This window comes from Melospiza melodia, chromosome 24, assembly GCF_035770615.1.
Source record: "Melospiza melodia melodia isolate bMelMel2 chromosome 24, bMelMel2.pri, whole genome shotgun sequence".
Lineage (NCBI taxonomy): Eukaryota > Metazoa > Chordata > Aves > Passeriformes > Passerellidae > Melospiza > Melospiza melodia.
Genome location: NC_086217.1, coordinates 6911560 through 6934030, shown reverse-complemented (window position 1 = coordinate 6934030; position 22471 = coordinate 6911560). Strand labels below are relative to the sequence as shown.

The window sequence follows — 22471 nt, the reverse complement described above, 5'->3', positions numbered from 1 at the left end:
GGGTGGGATGGTCGGGATGGATGGATGGAGAAGAGAGATTTCTGAAGCCAGGGCTTGGAACTTGGGGTTTATTGCAAAGGGCCAAGTGCAGGGCCCTGCTGGGAGCTGCCAGCCACAGCTCAGAGCAGTAAAGAGAGTGGGAAAGAGAGAGAAAGAGTAAAAGAGGATGAGAGTGAGAGTAAAAGAGAGCAAGGTTCCCGTTACAATACCATAAATCTTCTTCTGTGCTGAATATTCTTATTTTCACTAACCAATCTAGTACAATATACAAATCCTATAGCATTTACATACAGCCTGCAAGAATCATAACATCACCATATTATGTTACATTGTAAAGCCCAAAAACTCCTCTTTGGGCCCCATCTGCCAAGCTGTAGGGTCTGCTCTGACCCTTGGACCTGCCTGCAAGCAGAGGGTGTTATTTCATTGTCACCATGATATTTTCGGAAAAATCTTTTTGCTAAGATTTTTCTCCTGAGAAGCTGAGAAGCCTCAGAGGAAAAGAAAAACAATAATTATCAGCTGCTGTGGAATGCAACAGGGGCATCTTTCATTAGTCCCATGTTGTTGTTTCTAATTAATAGCTAATCAGAGTCAGCAGGCTCAGACTCTCTGGGAGTTATGAGCTTTTGCTATCATTCTTTTCTATTCTTTGCTAGCTTTCTGATAACATTTTTTCTTCTATTCTCTTAGTATTGTTTTACCATACCATTTTCTTTTAATATCATATATATAATAAAATAATAAATCAGCCTTCTAAAACATAGAATCAAGATTTTCATCTCTTCCCTTGTCCTAGGACAAACACCACCACATTTCATCAAAAGGGGATTACCTACAACTGGCCACACCATTGTTTCCCAGTTGTTCAGTAACTGAGGGATCTCAAAGCTTGCTTTCATTTCAATCTCGCTTGAAATATATATATTCTCAAAATCTTTTGCCAGGCAATCATATTTTTATAAGGCTTTCCTGTTTCATCTTCCCTAAACCCCTCCCTGCCAAGCCACAGGCACATCACACCTGCTGGATGAGGAGGTTGCAGATCTCCTGGAGCAGCACCACCAGCCTCAGGGGCACGCTGTAGTGCTGGCAGCCGGCCCAGATCCAGCACACCACGTGCAGCAGGGGCACCAGGAGAGGCTTCACCTTGCTGAACTCTGCAGCCTCCAAGCGCTCCAGGGGCTGCTGCAGGGCTGTCAGGTGCAGGTCGATGTCCTGAGCTTCCCTCAGAGCTGGGGGAGGAAGGGCAGAAGGGGTGAGAAGGGCTGGGGGTTATATATATACACACAAACATATATATTTCTATATACATATATACAAACATATATATTTATATACACATATATACACAAACATATATATTTATATATATACACATATATATATGAATATATATATGTATATATGTGTGCATATAGAAATATACATGTTTGTGTATATATATATGTGTGCATATAGAAATATACATGTTTGTGTATATATGTGTGTATAGAAATACATATGTTTGTATATATTTATAGAAATATATGTTTGTATATATATATGCTTGTATAAATATGTATATATAAATATATGTTTGTATATATGTGTATATATAAATATTTATTTTTGTGTATATATGCATATATAAATATAAATGTTTGTGTATATATGTTTGTATATATAAATATCCATGTTTGTATATATGTATATATATATGTATATATATACACACACATATATATACACATATATATATATGAATATATATATGTATATATGTGTGCATATAGAAATATACGTGTTTGTGTATATATGTGTGCATAGAAATATATATGTTTGTATATATGTATATAGAAATATATATGTTTGTGTGTATATAAATATATATGCTTGTATAAATATGTATATATAAATAAATGTTTGTATATATGTGTATATATAAATATTTATTTTTGTGTATATATGCATATATAAATATATATGTGCGTATATATGTTTGTATATATAAATATCTATGTTTGTGTATACACATGTGTATAGAAATATATGTTTGTATATATGTATATATATGTGTGTATATATATATGTATATATATGTATATATACACACACATATTTATACACATATATATATGAATATATATATGTATATATGTGTGCATATAGAAATATACGTGTTTGTGTATATATGTGTGTATAGAAATATATATGTTTGTGTGTATATAAATATATATGATTGTATAAATATGTGTATATAAATATATGTTTGTATATATGTGTATATATAAATATTTATTTTTGTGTATATATGCATATATAAATATCTATGTTTCTGTATATATGTTTGTATATATGAATATCTGTTTGTATATATGTTTGTATATATGTTTGTATATATGTATATACACACACACATATATATACACATATATATGAATATATATGTATATATGTGTGCATATAGAAATATACGTGTTTGTGTATATATGTGTGTATAGAAATATATATGTTTGCATATATGTATAGAAATATATATGTTTGTGTGTATATAAATATATATGCTTGTATAAATATGTATATATATAAATACAGGTTTGTATATATGTTTATATATAAATATTTATTTTTGTGTATATATGCATATATAAATATCTATGTTTGTGCATGTATGTGTATATATATAAATATATATGCTTGTGTATAGACATATATATGTATAGATACATATATATAGCTAGATGTAGATAGACAGACCTACAGACTGTTCCAACACTGCAGGATCTGGGAGCACAAAGGGGAGCACACAGTCCTGGTGAGGAGCTGGGTGGTGCTGGCACAAAGAGCTGTGTGTCTGCACCCTGAAAAACTAGCCCAGAATTAATAATTTATTCATTTTTATTAAATTAATGAATTTTAATAAAACCAGGATGTCATCATGCAACTAAACCTGTGGACCAACGTGAAGAGAATCATCATCATCATCTAATCATAGAACCATGGAATGGTTTGGGCTGGAAGGGACCTTGAAGCACATCCTGTTACACCTTCCACTGTCCCGGGTGCTCCCAGTCCCATCCAGCTTGGCCTTGGGCACTGCCAGGGATCCAGGGGCAGCCACAGCTGCTCTGGGCACCTGTGCCAGGGCTTGCCCACACTGCCAGGGAAGGATTTCTTCCTAATTTCTTCCTAGCATCTAATCTAACCTCTGACAGCATGAAGCTATTTGCCTTTGTCCTGTCACTGCCAACCCTTGTAAAAATCCACCTCCAGCTCTCCTGGAGCCCCTTTGGGCGCTGGAAGACCAGAGTAAGATCACTCCAGAGACTTCTCTTCTCTGGACTGAGCAACCCCAATCGCCTCAGCCTTTTCAGAAGTGCACGTGCAAATAACCCCAAAGCTCAGGACTAAGAAGAAGAAGAAGCTCTCCCTATCAGCATCTCCCTCCCACAAAGCCCCCTATCCCCCAGCAGGGAGGGCACAGCGCCCTGGCACCCCAGGCTATGGCAGAGGACAGAAATCAGCACCTGGCAGAGCTCGCTCTCACCTGCCTCCACATCCCCGAGCATGCTTTGGAAGGCGGGCACGTAGATGCTCTGCACTCTCTCCAGCACCTCCAGCATGTTGCTGACCCTCCTGGATGTCAGCTGTCTGTGAATGCCCTCCAGGTCAGCACACCTGCAGCACAGGACATGTCACCAGCCCGGCTGGGGCAGTCCCAGCTGTGCCCCAAAGCCCCAGCTCAGGATTTTCTGCAGTTACACAAGGGCACAGACTGTCTAGAACTGAGAAGTTAGAGGCACAGCAGGGTTTGGAACTGAGATCCCCAAATAGAGAGAGTCCTGAACTTATTTTTATGTGGGGAAAAAAACCCTTTAAAGAATAAGAAATCTAGAGGGAGGGGTCATGTTAGTTTTAGATTTCGGGGTTTTTTGGAGGACACACAAGAAGTTTTCCAAGCAGTTTTCCTGAAGCCCCCACACCTCTGGAAAGCAGAAGATGTACCTGCATGAGCAAAGAGCTCCAGCACAGGAAAGTAGAGAGGATGTAAGAAGAACAAGGCTGTGTCTGGAGAGATAGAAGTGGTGAAATCCTGCAGCCACTGGGAGGCTTTTCTGCGCAGGCTGCAGTGCAAACAGATCTCACCCAGAAAGGAAACATGCCTCACTTTAGGAAACATTTAGTTTTAGAGCTTAAGAGCCCATGTTTTAGTCTGAACTGAGCTGGCAGGAGATGGGGCCAGCCCTGGAGGACAAAGCTGGTGCCAGGCTCAGGTGAGGGCAGTGCCCGAAGGAGCCAGGTGCTGTTCCTGCAGCCACGGCTGGCAGCTCTGCACGGGCAGGGCTCTGTCTCCAGCCATCCTGAGCCAGCACAGCACAGAGGGCAGCTGAAATTCCACTCCCTGGCTCATCTGACCCCCCCTGTGGCACCCCCAGCAGCCAGCTGACAGCATGGAGAGTGCCCAGTGATGGAAACACCATTGTGCCATTCACATTCTCTGAATAGAGAGACATAATTGTCTCTGCCAGGGTTTTTTCTTAGAGAAGAACAGAGAGAAGAGAAAAACAATTCTTATCCCTACTTGCTGCTCCTGCTGTTTTGCACATGTGGAATGTGTTCAGAAGATTGTTTATCTGAAGTGATTTGTCAATTAGATTCTGCTGGAGATTGTTTTGTTTCCTTGGCCAGTTGGCTCAAAGCAGTGTCCTGGCTGTCTGCAGACAACCAAACACCATTTCCAGCTAAATTCCCTGAACTGTGGCTGGGCCAAGCCAAACTGAGCCGACTGCCCAGCCACCCTCACCCTCAGAGATCACCATGATTTTAGCAATATTTTTGGGTTCAGGACTCGACATGGCCTGGAGCAGCTGCTCCTGGCTCAGAGCAGCAGCATCCCCTGCACCCAAAGCATCCCCAGCAGCATCTCCAGCAGCACCCCCTGCACCCAAAGCACCCCCAGCACCTGCTCCTCCAGAACTGCAGCTCCACCTTCGGGGTGGGGTTGGTGCCTTGCAGGAGGGGCTCTGAGGACTCTTTCCTCAGCACTCTCTGGATCTGCTGGCTCCACTCGATGATGGCTGACTCGGTGGCATGCACAAGGGATTTATTGATCAGCTCCAAGCTGCAGGAAAGAGCACCAGGGTCACTTTCCCCTTGTGCACGTGCATTGCTGAGTTGGGTCCACCTCAATGGGCAGCTGGATTTTGCAGCTACAGCCCAGATTCATGTTTCAATACCACAAAACAATAAAGTTCACGAGGGAGAATATTTGCAAGGGCAGTTAGAGACAAGATAAGGGGGGATGGTTTGAAACTGGAAGAGAGGAGGTTTAAATTAGATATGATGAAGGAATTTTTCCCTGGGAGGGTGGGGAGACACCAGCACAGGGTGCCCAGAGCAGCTGTGGCTGCCCCTGGATCCCTGGCAGTGCCCAAGGGCAGGTTGGACAGGGCTTGGAGCAGCCTGACTGCCGAGTTTGGAGTTTTCCCTCAGTGATCCCAGCAGTTCATTGCTTCTCTGCATGCCCTCATCCCCTCCACCTCCTAAGCTTTTCCTGCTTCTATCATTGCAGAGTCTCCAAAGACAGAGCAAAATACCCCTCCTTGGCAGCCTGACGAGCTGCACAGGACAGGGAGCAAGAAGAGTCTCCATGTCAGACAGGGAGGATCCACAAAAGGTGCAGCACATGCAGCAGCAGAGGAAAACCCAGTGGAGAGCAAGGGCTGGCACTCACAATTTCTCACTTTTAGGATCAATGCTCTCGATTCCCTCTGAAGCAGCTGGAAGAGGCAGCAAGGTCTTGCCCTTCACCTGGCCAACAACCTTGAAGACAGTGTTTTTCAGGCTGTGCACGTGGTGGATGATGTCCTGTGACACCACTCGTGGCCAGCCCTTATGGTTCCTCCGGTTTGTCAGGATGGGCACAATCACCTGCAGCAGGAGCCATGGGAGAGCAGGGGGGAAGAGCTGAAGGAGGGCAGATTTAGGTTTGATTTAGGAGGAAATTGCTGCCTGTGAGTGTGGGGAGGCCATGGCACAGAGAAGCTGTGGCTGGCAGTGCCCAAGGCCAGGTTGGACAGGACTTGGAGCACCCTGGGACAGTGGAAGGTGTCCCTGCCATGGCAGGGGTGGTACTGGATGGGCTTTGAGGTCCTTTCCAACACAAAACATGCTGTGATTTGATAATTCTATGACAAAAAGCACTATGGATGGACTGGCCACCAGGCTCTGAGGTCCTGGGCAAGCCTGGATGTAACCATGATATTTTCTGAAAAATCCTGTTGGTATGATTTTTCTCCTGAGAAGCTGAGAGGCCTCAGGAATGAAATGTAAGCATTGATTATCTGCTGCTGTGGAATGCAACAGGTACATCTGTGATTGGTCTCATGTGGTTCTTTCTAATTAACGGCCAATCACAGCCCAGCTGTATCAGACTCTGGCCAGTCACAGGATTTTTTTATCATTTCATTCTTTTTCCTTTCCTGCTGCAATAGTAGCAGACTTTGTCTCCATTACTCAAATCACGCAGACTGCTGATGAGAGTAATGCCATAACCAGTCACATCAGCTGCTTGTATTCTTTTGGATTGGCAAAATGACTGGGGGCCCCTGATGGAACCTCTTGAAGATCCCTTTGGGAAAACATCAGCCCATCTGAGGTAACAGGGCACTCAAATACAGGAGGCTCTTCTGAACAGCAGGAAAAGCCCTTTCCTGAGGGTGGCTAAGGGCTGGCACAGGAGTCTCTATCTGCAGGGATGCTGAAAAGTCACCTGGACATGGCCCTGGGCTCTGGGTGGCCTGGCTGGAGCAGGGCTTGGACCAGATGTGTGTGAGATGTGCCACGAAGCACCAACTACCCCAGAATGACAGAATGGTTTGGGTTGGGGGGGATGTATAAGTTCATCACATTCCACCCTCTGCCATGGGCAAGGACACCTTCTGCTATCCCAGTTTGCTCCAAGCCTTGAAGTTGCACCCTGGCCTTGAAGATTCCAAGGATGGGACAAGCACAGCTTCTCTTCTAATTAACTCTAATAATTTATAAAAACATTGGTCTTGTAAGCCAAAGATTGAAGACTAAATCCCCTTTTAGGAGTTATCCCACCATCCTATCTCAGGAAGAAAGGATTTAAACCCTCATCTCCAACTCCCAAAGCTGGCATTTTTGACTAAACCACTTCCTGACCCTTCCACTGAACAGCCCGAATCGCCCCCCGAGACAACCCTCGCACAAGCTCCATTCTCAGGAACCCATGCTATGACTGTGGAGGACCCTACCTGACACCCAGAGCCCCCACGGCTCATGGTTTAGGAGGTTCCATTGAGCTCTACAGCCCCCAGCACCCTTTCCCCCCCGCCTTACCTCCTCCACCAGCGCAGCGAAGTGCGGCAGGGGCTCGGCGGGCAGGTCCCCGCACAGCAGCTCCGCGGGGCCGGGCCCGGCTGCGGGCGGCCGCAGGAAGAACAGCGCTTTGGTGGCGCTGGGGGGCGGCGGGGGCGGCCCGGGGCACAGCCCCAGCTCCCCGCCCGGGCCCCGCCAGGCCAGCAGCGCCGCCGGCCCCGCCGCGCCCCGCACGAAACCGCGGAGCGCCGGCCCCGCCGCCCAGCGCCGGCAGCGCTCCGGGGGCAGCGCCAGCGCCCGCGCCGCGCACCGGGCCAGGCGAGCCTCCTCCGGGGCATCGTCCCGGGCATCCTCCGGGGCATCCTCCGGGGAACCCCCCGGGGCATCCTCCAGGGAACCCCCCGGGGCATCCTCCAGGGAACCCCCCGGGGCATCCTCCCCCGCTAGCCCGGGATCCCCCTCGCTCTCCATCCCCCGGCTCCGCAGGGTTTTGTTTGCGAGCAGCCGCCGCCGTTGCCCGGGGGACTCCCGGGAGCCGCTGCCGTGCCCCGCCGGGATGCGGGGGCGGTCCCAGCGCTGCCGCCTCCCTCCGGCTGCTCCGGGCCCGTTTCGCTCATCCCGGCAGCGCTGGGCAGCTCCAGAAGCTGTTTCCAAGTCTGGCTCGCTCTGCGGGAGTTTTTCCAAATGGAGCTCAGCCAGCTCCCGTCCCTCACCCCCGGTGCTGTTCCGGACACCGGCGTACCTGCAGCAACCACCTGAAGCTGAAACTTGTGTGCTCCTGCCACCGCTGCATTTCCACATCATTAACACCCTCTTCTGTGACAAGTAGTTCACCATTTACCAAAGATCCTTCTGTAATTCCCTGGAAAGCAGCACATGGATCCTCTTCGGTCCCAGAGCTGCTCGTGTCACCCCAGCCAGGTTCTCTCTCCTGGGCACCTCAGCCTGCTCTTACCTCCACCTGTCCAGTGACAGGAACATTTCGGTTTTCTCCAGTTCCTTGCTATTCATAAAAGCCCAGCACAGCATTTCTGGAGGACACAGATGTGTCAATTCTCCAGTCTCTGCTTTAGATAAGCATCACACTAAAGCATAGCTCATTAACAAAAGATTTGCTGATAGTTTGCCCCTTAATTTCCCATAAACTCCAAATGAAGTCTTAAGACTTGTGTGCAAGCATCATCTCCTGAGTGAGGCCTGGGTGTCTAAAAGTTGCCTCCAAAAATGAACTCCTTTATTGGAACAGCACAGAACTCCCCTCCTACTCCCAAACACAGGCAGTGACAGCAGTGGCAAGGGAAGAAGCAAGGCTGACCCACGAAAAGCCTCAGAAAAACTCCTCTTAACCACAGACCTCCCCTCTCTCTGCCTGGTGCGTCACTTTGCTGTCCCCTGCATCCAGAACCACAATCTGCCCAGGGACACTCCCAGCCCTGAGGCTCCAGCATGAGCCAGATCTGATGAGCAAGACCTTGGTCTTTACCCCAAAGCCAGCCAAGCCAAGGTCCTTTGCCAGAGAAATCGAGGTTTTTGTTTCCTCATTAGTGACCCATACACAACACAGCTTTCTGGAGGATGGCGAGTGGTTTATTCAGATTCTAAATAAAGGGTTTGGAAAACTGATCTTTTGAATAAAAAACCAGCAGAGAAAACCAAAATAAAATGGGAACACCAATGTACAGATGTATTCTCAGCCCTAATTTAACCTAAACCCTACATTTGGGTCTCATTTTACTGTTAATTTTCCTCTTATCACCTGGGTTCTGATAGTGAAGGGGGGCATACCCAGCTGAGACATGCTCACCTTCTTCTGGCAAACCCACAGCCCCTCCAGGGCCTCTCACACCTGATCTCTTGCAAAGGTCACACCTGCTGCTGTTACATTATCAATACCTCATAGCATAAACCCCAAAATTAAAACAGTTCAGAGAATTTTTGGTTAAAAGAAGAATTGCCCCACGGACTGGTGAGCCCCCAGGAGAGGAGCTATGTGGGCAGATCCTGTCTCCACAAGGACCAGTGCTGCTGACAGCCCACTGGAGCTGCAGCCCAGGGACATCCATGATGAGCAAGCAGACCCAGATGCCCAGGCCAGCCCCTGTCCCGTGGTGCTGGCAGCACCATGCAGTGCCCAGGCCTGTGCAGAGCCAGGCTTCTCTCTAGAGCAGAGCACTCCCAGCCTTGTCCCTCTCAGTTGGCTGTTTTAAGCTTCTTGTCTGGCAGTTCCTGATGGTTCTTGGCTTGTTTTCTTTTCTGGCATGCTGCTTCTGTGCTGTTTCCCCTGGTGAGTTTGTCCAGGACCATGGCAGTCTCCTTGAGCAGCCTCATCTCCCTCTTCTCCTTCCTCTCCTCCATCTCCACGATGTCATCTGCAAACAAAGCCTTCAGGGGTGGGATCAGCTTTGGGATGGCTGGGAAGTCACCAAAACGAACCTGAAACACAAGCACACAGCTCCTGTGTGACAACTGCAGTTTGATTTCCTCACTCCCCCTTGCCTTTGGCCTGTGCAGGCAGCAGGGCACTGCCCCTTCCAGCACCCAGCAGCCCTGACCTCAATGAGTTATTGATGTTTGCTTCACAGAAATGCTGTGGCCCAGTACAAATTCTGACTGACAGTGAGCTGCCCTCACTGCCATGAGTGCATTTAGTCAGCTTCTGTCTGCTACAGAAAGCCATTGGAGCAGCTGATGAGTTGGGATGGGAATGGAAGCAAAATCAGGTTTTTTGGCTGGGAATAGCAAGCACAGACTTGAGGTGGCACGAGGCAAGCACCCAAGAATTGGATTTGAGGGCCATCAGCACCTGGCTCACAGCAGCGTGGGGAAAGGGTGACACACAGTATCTGCTGCCAGCAGTTAAAGGAGCTGTTTCAGACACTGCTCTTGAGGAGATGGAATACTGATACAAGAGGAGCATTTAATTCATGAGGAGCCATCCCAAAATAACACTGACACCATCCCCAGGCCTGGCCCCAAGCTCCCAACTCACCCTCATGTGGTCAAAGGCAATGCCGACCCTGTCGCTGAAGTCCTCGCTGAAGAGCGGGATCTTGGCGTACCTCTGGCTGAAGTGATTGAGCATGATGAACTCTGCATTCATCTTCATCCCAGTCTGGATGGCCTGGGAGGTTGTGCTGCAAAAGGAACATGCCCTGCTCACAGCCAGGCTGGCACCCAGGGTCACACCACACCAAGTGACCTCATGGGCACAGGCCCCTCTCCCTCGGGCAGCTGCACTGGTGGCACCTCTCTGACTTCCACACAACCTTGAGTGCAGGAATGCAGCTGTAATTGTTGCAGCCTTGCATTTAAGAGCTCCACAACCTGGGGACTGGCACCTGTCCCAGGGGTGCCAACAGGCTCAGCTGTGCCTGGCAGGGAATGCCCAACAGCTGCTCCCACATTTGCCTGGGCAGCACATGGAACCCCTGGCTGCAGGGCTCTCAGTGAGCAGGGGGTAAAACAATTCTTCTACCCAGGTTGTACCCATGCAGAGGGTCTTTCCCTTGGGCTGCTCTATTTGTAGTTACCAATGTCTGCTTGAAAGCTTTCCACATTTCTTTTGGGGATGTTGAGAGGAGCTGTGGTGGTCTCAGAGCTGCTGCAATGACCAACACCCCATCTTTATTGTAGAGGAATTCTACACACACCAGAACCTTTGACAGGACTTGGGCCCTTCACCACCAGCTCCAAGGACCACACCCAGCTGTGCACTTTCCCTTCCTAGCAGGGACAGACAGCAGAACACACCCCACCTGTGGGTCTTCTCTATAGCTTCCTTTTCCATGCCATCTTCCAGCGTGGCTTCGTGGATCAGCAGGTTGGCATTTTTACCTGTGCAAACAATCACAAATTGAATCCTGAGATGAAGACTGACCTGCCCAGCTGCCCACAGGAGCCTCCTGTCCCTCCTCAGCCCTGTCTGTGTGGCAGACACAGCACCAAAGATTTGGGGATGCCCACTTTGGATACTGACAGATGGAGAACTTTCTCCAAGAGATTCTGCAGGCAGAGGGTTTTGTTACCTACCCATTTGCACTAAGGCCATGCAGGGCATTGTGTCACCAGAGTAAACCACTTTCCAGCCAGACTTGTGGATCACTGAACATGCAAAGGCATTTTTACAGTGTTGGACTTCACAGGTCTGAAACTGAACAAGGATATAAGTATTAGACTCTAGGTCCCCTGCAGCCACAGAGCCCCCAGCTCAGGAACTCACCTCAGCCAGGTCATAGCTCTCTAACAGAGAGCTCACAAACTCCTTGGCTTTGGGTCTGATGTTCTCACAGCCTTTCACAAGACACTGAGAAGGAATCATTCTGGGAGGGAGGGAAGAAGAGATAATTAAGGACAGATACAAAATAAAACCTGATCTTCTCTTCAAGCAGCTGATTTCTCCCGTTTCTCAGCCTCACTTCAGTGCCTTGGTGACCTGTATAAATTCCTGCTTTCATTGGTGGCCCAGCAATTCACCCAATCACTTCTACCCCATTACCAAATACTCTTCTTCTTGCCCAACTTCCTTTTCCTACAGCAAAGGGAAGCTTGCACATAAACCTCTATTTGAGGAGCACAGCTGAGTACAAACCCCACCCTGCCCTCTGCAGACTGCATATCCTTGTTCTACAGGCAGTGGAAGGAGTCAGAGCCACCTCCAACAAAGGGCTGGGGGAATGGATGAGTTTGCCTTGAATAAAGACCAAGGACATTTCTCCACACAGAACACTCACTTGATGTCTCCAAGGATCTCCTCACAGTGGTTGTGGTACTCATTCAGCCAAGGCATGATCTGCTCAGGTGCTACCAGAAACAGAGGGCTGAAATCCTGACCCAGGGCTGCCTGCAAAAACAAAGGTAGGGGGAAAAAATCAGTGCTAGGTGCACACCAAGTCAGAGAGGAGGAATGCTAGGGAAAGGCTGGTGCTCCTCTCCACCTCACCCAAGCCACATTCAGGAGCATAGAAAGTACTCACAAAAGCTCTCCTCCGCTCCATCAGGATATTCACCAGCCCCTGCAAAGGGAACACAGGACACAGCAAGGGAGTCAGAATTGCCTGGGGAGTCAGAGGCAACAGCTCAGCAAGCCCAGAGTCAGAATAAACAAGAAGGGAGAGGGATTAGAAACAGACAGATACAGCAGTGCCTGGGGAATGAATGAAGAGAGGAATGCAGAGCAGGGCTGTGGCAGTAAGGTAGAAAAAATCATAGAGAAAGGCTTCATAAAATCAAGCCTGCTCTCCTGGAATCAGTGGCTGGCCTTGTCAAAGCTAGCATTTTGCAAGTTCCCATGTGAATGCAATCCTATTGTGAGCCATTTTCCTGGGTAAAAAAACAACCTGCACCTGCATCAACTGTTTTTGCACCATTAGATAGAAAAATGAAAGCTATATTTCACAAACAACTTCCCTGCACATATACACCAGGGGTTTGAGTGACCATTCAATACAGAATAACAATTTGTTGCTAACCACTAAATGTAATTGGCAAAGAAACTACTAACCAATAGGAGTCACACCTGAGGTCTATAAAACTGTATAAAATGGAGTTATATACATAACTCCATAATAATAATTATTTAAATAATTTTAATAACTATAGGTATAAATAAATACATAACTAATAAATATATAAATAATAAATATTATATATAAATAACAAACATCCTATAAATAATATAAATATAAATAATAATAAAACTCCTCCTTAATAATAAAGAATGGGCTTTTTCCACCATGAAGAAAATGGAATTTGTGTGATTCATTCCCATACAGGGCAGCCCACACTGCTCAGCTGGAGCTACCCAGGTAGCTCTGAACCCAAGGTTCAGAGCAGAGGTGCACAAGCCCCTTCCCAGCCCTGAACTCACAGAGTGATGATCTGTGTGCATGTGGGACACAAACACAGCCACGAGGTTACACAGCACTTGGTCCACTTGCTCTCCATAGTGGCGGCAGAGCTGGCCAAAAGTTCCTTCTCCACAGTCCAGGAGCAGGGACCTGGTAGCACTGGTGAGAGGTGACAGAGAAATTTAGAAGCCACTCAGAGCTCTGAGCAGGGCCAGGCAGGGAGGGGGATTTTGGGGCTGGAAGGCAGAGATCAGAGCTCTGAGGGTCACCTGGTGTTCAGCAGCGTGGAACTGACATTGCGGATTTTCATTGGGATTGCAGATCCTGTTCCCAAGAACACAATCTCAGGATAAGCACCCACATTTCCTAGAGAAAACAGACAACAGGGATTTGGAGGCAAATGTTCTCTGCACATTGCCCAGTCAGATACCATCTAATTCACCAGCACAGTAACTCCAGAGCCAACATGTCCAGCACAGGCATTTCTGCCCCCCTCAGCAGCAGGTTTACAAGGGAAGGCAGAACAAGCCCCACCACTTCACAGCTTCATCTGGGCTCTGAAGCAGTGAGCCACCAAGAGCTCCTATTTCCCACCACACTGATCCTGATCTGTACCTGGTACAGCAGACAGGCTCTCCTTGCACTCCTGCACACGGGTCTGGAAGTCAGGGAGATCCAAGGCCTCGTTGACAAACTCCTCAGGATCACAGACAGTCACAGCATCTCTGCAACAACAGGCACCCATCAGCATGGGGCAAGGCAGGAGCTGAAACAGCCCTTTTCAGAGCAAAGTGCCAAACTCCTGTGACAAAACAGCCCTAAAACAAGGGAAGAAACACTCTTCCCATTTTGAGAGGTTGGAAGACACAACAACTGTGGTATGTGCCAAAAAGGCCTGGTTGGGCTGAGCCAGGCACAGAAATGATCATTCCAGCAAGTGGAGAAGCTCCTGCAATAGCACTTCATCCCATCCAGAGCTGCCAGGCACTAGAGGGCACTGCAAGGCAGCACAGAAAGTCCTGCAAGAGGAGCAGAACCCTAAAGGGATCCAGGCACTGATGAAAAGTGTAAGAAACCTGTGACCTGGGTCTGCCTCAGAGCATGTGCAGCACTACAGGTCTTCAGTTACCTCAACAGAGAAGCTTAAACTCTTCTTGGCACCTGTATCTTCCTGTTGTGCCCAGCAAGGACAGAAATCTGAGCCATGGTGGATGAAATCCCCTTGCCCCCTGGGGTCCCTTAAGCTTCTCACTGAGCAGCTTCACCCATTTGCCCACCAGGCCACAGGAGCAAAGCTAGTAACTGCTTAACCACCTGGAGCTCTCAGCTCTAATGTCAGACTTGCTAGGTCTTCAGAAGGTAAGACTCCCCAAAAACTCTCTCCTTGCCCCCCTCTGCTCTGCCATAGCTGGGTCACAGCATGAGTCAAAGCAAAGGACAGAGGACCACAAGGCTGCAGGAGCAAGGGACAGAAAGAACACCCAAGCACTGGCCAGGTGTTGTTTTCAGTGGTCCCCTCCTCCATGTCCTACACCTTGTCTGAGACTCTCAGGGGCAGGGACACAGCCCTCAAAAGTTCCCTCAGCACAGCCACCAGAAAGTATCTGCAGGACATCCTGACACAGTGCCCTCCCTCACCAAAAAGCTGCTTCAGCAAACCCCCAAAACCTGGGAAGAAAAAGATTCCCACTGACCTCTGCCACTCCTGCTGTGGCCTGAGGTGGTATTTCAGGAGGCACTCCCCTCTCACGATGGGCACAGGGCACACAGCCTCTGCTTCCTGCAGGAGGAGGGTGAAGTGAGACACAGCCTTTGCTGAGGGCAGCAGGCACAGGGGCAAGGTGGGCCTGCATTACCTTGCTCTGGTAGGTGGTGAGCAGAGGGAAGATCTCTGGGTGGATGAGGTTCAGCTGAGTCTGGATCTTGTAGCTGCGTGGGTTGTGCACAGCAGAGGAGTTTTCATTGAGCACCAAGTGCTGAGTGCCAGGCCCAAATCTGCCAGAGGACAACAACGCCCAACAGCTTCATGTTAGAACTGGGTATATCTGCATACTGAGCTAAAAATCTCACCTGAGCCAGCAGAGCCCTCTCTTTAGAGCTCTTTACTTTGGAACAAGATGTGAGCCAGCAGAACAGGCTGCTGTGCCCAGAGACAGAGCCCAGAGCACAGCACACGTACCTGTGCATCCACTGCTGGTAGCGGCTGTCTCGCAGCACTGCCTCGGGGGTCATGTGGATAACCAGGGCCACCTGGTGCTCAGCAGCTCCCTCCTGGTACCTGGGACACATGCAAGCACAAAGGACATCTGTCACCCTAGTTAAGATTTTCTAAGCCTTCTGATGTTGGCATTCTTGTAGCAAACTTTCTCACACACTTTCTGTAAATAACTCATTGTTTTGCATTCCTTTATGGAGGAGGAGAAAGTTGATGGACTGTTGGTTTGTCCAGCATCGTTGGAGAGGTGGCACTGTCACCCTCCAATCCACTGTCACTTTAGGAAAACTATAAATGTTGGAGTCAGAAAATAAACTCCCCTTTTTTCTTCACCTTGAGAGCAGCAGTGTGTGCTTGTGTTCTTTCATGTCCTGTAGTGACATCCATCTGTGCTCCAGTGCAAGTCCTTGGCATCCCTCCCCTCTCCCCCTCTGGTGCTGCCAGAGGTGCCCCCTGAGGCAGGCAGAGCAGGGATTTCTTTTCAGAGCATGGAGCTCCAGCACTGCATCACCCAAGCCACAAGGCTCGGACCATTTGCTGACATCTCCACTGTCCCCCACAGGGCAGTCCCTCTCCTCCATCAGCAACATCTGCAGAGCCTCCAGGAGCCCAAAGGCTTCTGCAGAAGCCCTGCAGAGTTACGTGCAGTCCAGGCTTCCAGCAGCCTCCACTGCTCCCCAGGCAGACACCAGGGCACATTCCTGCTCTGAAGTCCCTGAGGGAAAACAGGCTCATGGCAGTCACAGAACCCACAGGTTCTGCCTTTCCTAAAAGCCCCAAAATGCACCACCAAAATCCTTTCTTGTATCTGAAGCTCCTTAACAGTGCCAAAGAGCTCAGACATCAGCAATGAGAAACAGCACACCTGGGTTAGAACAAGAACAAAACCAAAGCTCAGCCCAGGTCCTTCCCCAGGCCCTGCAGGTGCCCCAGCCCTACCTTTGGAAGGTCTCATTTTCACAGACAGCATCCACAAAGCCCTCGTGGGGACACTCCAGCACGAGGAACACTGGGCCAGGGTCAGTGGGGGTGCACAGCTCCTCAGGAAAGAGCTGCAGGCAGATACACAGTGGTCACAGCACAGCCAGCCTGCACACACAGCCCTGCCTGCCCCTCTGTGTCCGACTCCTTCAGTCACACAGAGCCCAGCAGCCACTCCCAGAGCTCACTGCACCCAGCCAGGGCAGCTCTGGGGCCCCTTCTGCTCTCATTTCACAGCAAAATCCAATGTGTGTAACAGCAAATCCCAACCCTGGCCTCACAGAAACCACAACCTAACAGAGGAGGAGAATTTCAGCAGTTTTGAGGTTCCCATGACAGATTCAGATGGTAGCAAAAGCATGTGTAAGGAAAAAAAGGCCTTATGAAATTCTTGTGACACAAAGATGTGCTGATGCTGTCTCCCAGGTCAGGATCTTCACTTGCAGATCACCTGGGCATGGCCAGAGCTGGCTCTGCCTCTCACTCCAGTGTTAGAGATGCAGAGCCTGTACCCCAGAACCACTGAGTTTATTTTGGTGTGATGGCTACACAGGTATTCAATTCCCAGATTTAAACAATGCAGGGATTAACTCCACCAGCTCACTCCTACCCCTGCAGCAGCTTTGGGGAGGGGAGATGAAGCAGCTCTGCCAAACAGCAAACACCCAGCCACACCCACACAGGAGCTCATTCCCTGATCAGCACCCCAGCAGACCCAGGCATGCCACATTCAGCAACAACCTGGATGTCCTGGCAGGCAAAGCATTCTGCATAAAAACTGCCACCCTGGGAGCCCAATGAAGGAGGGAAAGTGGCACAGCCACAACAAAACACAGACACATCTTACCTCTTTGCCTTCATAAGTGATGCTCTCCCCATTTTTGAGAGCTGTAATGATGGGAAGGATGGCTGGAGTTCCCCTGAGAACAAGGTCACAGAAACATTTAGCTGCCAGCACCCCCGTGCCTGCTCCTGCTGCCCCCTGGCCCAGGCTGGGCTCTCATACTCACACTGGCAGGCCCAGCTCCTGGGCTTTAGCTGCAAGGAATTTCCCTTTCCTTGGGTGAACCTGCAGAGTCAAACACAATTACCACCCAAATTAAGAAGGCCATGAAACAGGATCATGTACTGTCAGCTTAAAAGCTTCTCCACAAACCAAGGGAGTGTTTAGTCCTTTTTCAGTTCCACAGCCACTGCTCCAATTTACCCCAAAAGGGATTTTCTGGGCTCTCTGCTTTCCAGGATCATGCTGCTGCCTATTGCTCCCCTCTCTAGCCAAGCAAGCACAACAGCCTGCCCTCCTCTGAGGGTTAAACAAGAATGGAACCTGTACACTCATAACCACTGCTGGATTCTAAAAACACTTCCAGGTTTACACACTCCTACTCATGCTACAGCAACTCTGACACTTGAAAAGCAGAAACACATTAGAGCTTCAAAGCCCTACTTGAAAATGCTGTGTCCATTCAAATCCTGCAGTAAATGACATTAGGAAACATTTCCTTACAGAGGGTGGTCAATGCCCCAGGCCTGCCAGTGTTTAAGAGATTATTAAGGCCCTTAATAATATGTTTTAAATTTTGGGCAGCTTGAAGTAGCCAGGCAGCTGGACTGGATGGTTCAAGCCTGGCTGGATTGGGCTTGGAGAAACCTATCTAATGGAAGGTGTCCCTGCCCATGGGGGCATGGAATGAGATTACCTTTAAGGTCTCATCCAGCCCAACTCATCCTGTGGTTATAGATGATCACTTTATGTCCCTTCCCCCTGAAATACCCTGTTTTATTCTCTTATCTGTTGTGTTGGTTTAGAGACCCTGTGCCCAAACTCACTTTGCAAAGAAAAGCTGTCACCAGCTCAGGATGCTTCCTTGCACATTTCTGCTCATCACCTGTAAAACAAAGCAAAATCACAAAAAAATCATCACTTGCTTTTCTTAAAATCAAAACATACCAAAATTTGCTAAAGCATTAACAGGAACATTATCTACTTAACTTGGAGCTCAGCAGCAAAATCTTATGAACACCCAAGGCCAGAGAGCCCATGGTTTCAAATATAGGAAGCCAAACTAAAGCCCAAGACTGAAAATCAGCCCAGCATCCACCTGTAATTAAATTACAAAGGTTGGAGCATCTATCCCTGCCAGAAGCAAACTACCACAAGGACTAATCACACCCAAGCACCAATCATGTCCAATTTCTAGGCCTTTTAAGTTCTCCATAACTTCCAAAGAACAATTTCTGCTCCATGGAACCTTCCAGCTGAGCTTCTCTACCAACCTCACTTTCAGACAGCAAATGGCTCAGAGAACAAATTCCTATCCCTTGGAATCATCTCATTCAAGTTAAAAAGGCCATTCCATGTGTTTCACCTGCTTTCTTTGGGCTCTCTCTTCCTTCCTCCAAGCTTTGCTGTGCAGGTCTCGGGGATCCAGGCCCTGTGTCCCCTTTAGAGCTGTTTCCACCTTGGGGAGATGCTCCAGGACTCTGAGGGGGTGAACTTCCAGCAGCCAGTGGTTTTGCTGTCCCAAATCCAATAAAAGCAGACAGAGATCACTCAATCCACAGCAACATAAAAGAAAATCATGAGTAGCATTCCCTCCTCCATGGCAGTCAGATCTAAACTGCACCAGAATACAGAGCTCCTCTCCCAGTCTAGCTTGCACTTGCATTCTGCAGTCAGGAGCCATCCCTCATCCAAGTCCTTCTCCCCAAACTGCTCAACTCTGTCAAGTCTGTGCTGCACCCTCAGGATCACATTTTGCAGCAGAAAGAATGCAGCTGGCTGAGAAAACCAAACCCAGGGATGTCCACAGGTCATTCCATCCACCCACACCTAAAGGAACAAGCCTGACTCAGCAGGTCTTGCTATTTAAATGAGATGCATCTCCTGAGAAAGGCAAATTAATGAACCTCTGCTTACTCAGAAGCTGCTCCTTGAACCTTCATTGTGCCTCCCCTGTCTCCCTGCAGCAGCAGGGCTCACCTGTCAGAGGGATCTGGCAGACAGTCATTGTCTCATCCTTGTACTCAGGCTCAGTGTGCAACTGCACAGCTGGGAAGAGATCAAACCCACCATTAACACGTGCATAAGCAGAGATTCACACTCTTCAAGGATATAAATCAGAAAAGTGTATTTGTCTTTCTTTAACACAACCTGCTGAGCATTCCCCTTCCCTTTCTCTGCCCAACTGAACTCTCCAATGAACAATTAAAGTTTTAAAAGCCCATCATCCTCATGGTGCCATGATGAGCAATTTCACTGGCAGACTCTAGAAGCAAACTGCCTTCAGTGTTTTAAAATGAAATGCAGTCTGAATCAGCCAACCTGAGCAGAAACAGAGCTGGAAACACTGTTGTGAGGGGTTTAACAGTGTATCAGAGCAAAAGAAATGTTTAAAACATCCTCTGAGTGGATCCAAACCAGAGGCTGAGGCTGCTGCTCGGCAATGCAACCTTGGCTAGAGAGGAAACAAAGTTCCAAATTCCTCTGCTCCACATCCCTGACCTACCTAAATCCATCCTTTTGAGGGGCCCAGGGAAGAGGCGAATGGCTTTCAAGTAGTTTTGCTGGAAAAGAGGAGAAAGGCTGTCAGGAGGACAGGAGCAGTGCCATGCCAACCACCCCAAACAGCCAGCCAGACCAAGCTGAGCAGCTCAGACAGCTCTGGGCAGGCACTGTGCTGTCAGAAAGGGAAAGAGCCACTGTCCCCACCCCCTCAAGCCGTGCAATTAGTCAGCAGAAACTGCAAGGAAATAAAACCACTACAGCAACGCTGAGGATTGCAAATTTCTGGTCCAGACATGGCATTAGGCTGGCAAGGACCACATCAAACAGGAGAGCAGAGACTGAGTTCTCTGTCATGTAAAATGGGGAGGGAGCAGGCAAGGGAACAAAGATCCTCCCCTCTCCCCAAAGCTGATTTATCAGGATATGAGACTACAACACATGTGCAGAAGATTTCTGCTGTCCTGTAACTGAAGAGATTTGGAATTCCAAGCCAGCCTGTTGTGCTGACACAAATTCAGAACAGCATTTCACACCTGCACAGAAATTCCCTTTTCTCAGCTCTCCCAGTTCCAGGGTGTGCTTTAACCCTTTGAGGGTTTGCTCTGCCTTGTGCCCCTTGCCATACTCACCAGCTTTGGTGGCCCCAGGAACACACACCTCTGGAGCCCTATGGCCTTCAGGGTGAGGATCATCCCTAAGAGCAAGCAGAGAAACAGCTTTATCAAACAGCTTTATCACAGCTCCAGTGAGCACTGGCAGACCCCAAAAGAGCCCTCTCTGTTCAGGAGTGCTTGGCCTCTCCACAAAGGCCAGAACTGCACCTGGACCTGAATTTTGTGGCAGTTTCAACATGTCCCTTGCCTCTACAGATAAAGAAAATACACACCTTGATAAAATTAGTCTGGAGCAAGGCATCAGAACAGATCATGAATCTCCACCTTTTCTTGGAAACTTCCATAATTTTAATGGACAAGACCCATAGCCATCTATCCTAACCTCATCTGCACTGAGCAAAATGGTGCCCACCAATTTTTGTGTGCTCCTTTAGACTCAAACCATCCTAATCCCCTGCTGGCAACACTGTTAACACCTCCTGCTCAGGAGATTTTGGGAAGCTGAATCCAGGCATGCTGGACATGCAGGGCCTGTCCCACCACTGTCTGCAGTGAGCACTGAGTGCTGTCTCCAGCTCTGGCCCCTCAGTTTGGGAAGGATGTTGAGATGCTTGAGCACATCCAGAGGAGGCAACGAGGCTGGTGAGGGGCTGGGAACACAAATCCTGTGAGGAACGTTTGAAGGAGCTGGGGGTGCTCAGCCTGGAGAAGAGGAGGCTCAGAGGTGACCTCATTGTTCTCTACACCTTCTGAAGGGAGGTTGTGGACAGGTGGGGTCAGTCTCTGACAGAACCAGAGGACACAGTCTCCAGCTACGGCAGGGAAGGGATAGGTTGGATATTAGGAGGAAATTTTTCACCAAAAGAATGATAAAGTACTGGAATGGTCTTCCCAGGGAGGTGGTAGAATCACCATCTCAGGATGTGTTTAAAAAAGCCTGGACATGGCATTGGTGCTACAGTTGAGGTGCTGGGGCATAGGTTGGACTCAATGATCTTAGAGATCTCTTCCAGCCTCATCATTCTGTGATTCTGCAGTGTCACACAGGCCCTGCCCAGCCCAACACCTCTTGCTCAGGAGATTTTGGGCAGCTGAATCCAGGCATGCTGCTCAGGCAGGGTCTGGGTATCTCACCACGTGTCTGTACTGCACAGAGCCCCAGCCCAACTCCTCCTGCTCAGGAGATTTCAGACAGCTGAATGCAGGCATGCTGGACAGGCAGGACCTGTCTCACCACGTATGTGCAGTATCACAGACACAGGGCTGGGGCCCAGCACCTTCTGCTCAGGAGATTTCAGACAGCTGAATCCAGGCATGCTGCTCACCCGGGCCTGTCCCACCACGTGTCTGCGCTGCACAGAGCCCCAGCCCAGCCCAACCCCTCCTGCTCAGGCGATTTCGGGAACAAATCCGCCGCAGAGCCCCAGCCCAGCCGCAGATGTCACCATCCCCAGCGCCGCCTGCCTGGAACACCCCACAAACCGCACGGGCCCCGGGCAGTGACCGCGCCCTGCCGCACTCACCGGGCAGCCCCCCGACGTTGGCCCAGGACACGCGGCTCAGGAAGATGCTGTCCAGGTGGGAGATCTTCAGCCTGCGGGGTACAGGGGGTGAGCGGGGCCCGCTGAGCCCCGGTGTCCCCCCGGTGTCCCGCACTTACTTGTGCTCCTGCATGGCGCGCTGCGTGCCCTCGCCGCAGTTGAACAGATACCTGCGGGGACAGCGCGGTCAGGGCGGGCCGGGCCGGGGACCATCACCGCCGCTGCCGCCGCCATTCCCGCACTCACCGGTTGAACTCGGAGAACACGTACACGGCCGCCCCCGCGTCGCGGCTGCCGGCCGCCACCACCTGCACGTACACGGTGTTGGGCCCCGCCAGGCCGGTGCCCGCGCTCCGCCGCCGCTCGCGGGCCCACACGTGCCGGGGCACGTCCTTGGGGCGCCGCCGGGGCCCGCCCGCCGCTGAGGGCCCCTCGGCCAT

General features: G+C 49.4%; 2 protein-coding genes across 2 annotated transcripts in view; both read right to left on the bottom strand.

Annotated features, from left to right (window-relative positions):
* DNAH9 (dynein axonemal heavy chain 9) overlaps positions 1-8307 on the bottom strand; it is a 150576-nt gene extending 142269 nt beyond the window's left edge. The window contains exons 1-6 of the mRNA XM_063176093.1: positions 8282-8307; positions 7348-8068; positions 5717-5913; positions 4946-5104; positions 3530-3660; positions 1024-1235 (exon numbers count right to left, since the gene is read on the bottom strand). Coding sequence (XP_063032163.1) covers positions 1024-1235; positions 3530-3660; positions 4946-5104; positions 5717-5913; positions 7348-8068; positions 8282-8307 — 1446 coding nt within the window. The remainder of the gene's footprint in view (positions 1-1023; positions 1236-3529; positions 3661-4945; positions 5105-5716; positions 5914-7347; positions 8069-8281) is intronic.
* A 584-nt stretch (positions 8308-8891) lies between these two features.
* ELAC2 (elaC ribonuclease Z 2) lies at positions 8892-22471 on the bottom strand. Its single transcript, XM_063175625.1, has 24 exons — positions 22278-22471; positions 22151-22201; positions 22014-22084; positions 20506-20570; positions 19878-19935; positions 19352-19420; positions 18738-18887; positions 18199-18257; positions 17379-17437; positions 17216-17288; positions 16327-16439; positions 15352-15450; positions 15029-15167; positions 14867-14952; positions 13788-13897; positions 13442-13538; positions 13193-13331; positions 12300-12338; positions 12057-12166; positions 11546-11645; positions 11356-11476; positions 11082-11160; positions 10316-10460; positions 8892-9759 (listed from the first exon to the last, which is right to left on the bottom strand). Exons 1-24 carry the CDS (start codon positions 22469-22471, stop codon positions 9517-9519), a joined length of 2469 nt encoding a protein of 822 aa, XP_063031695.1. The 3' UTR covers positions 8892-9516.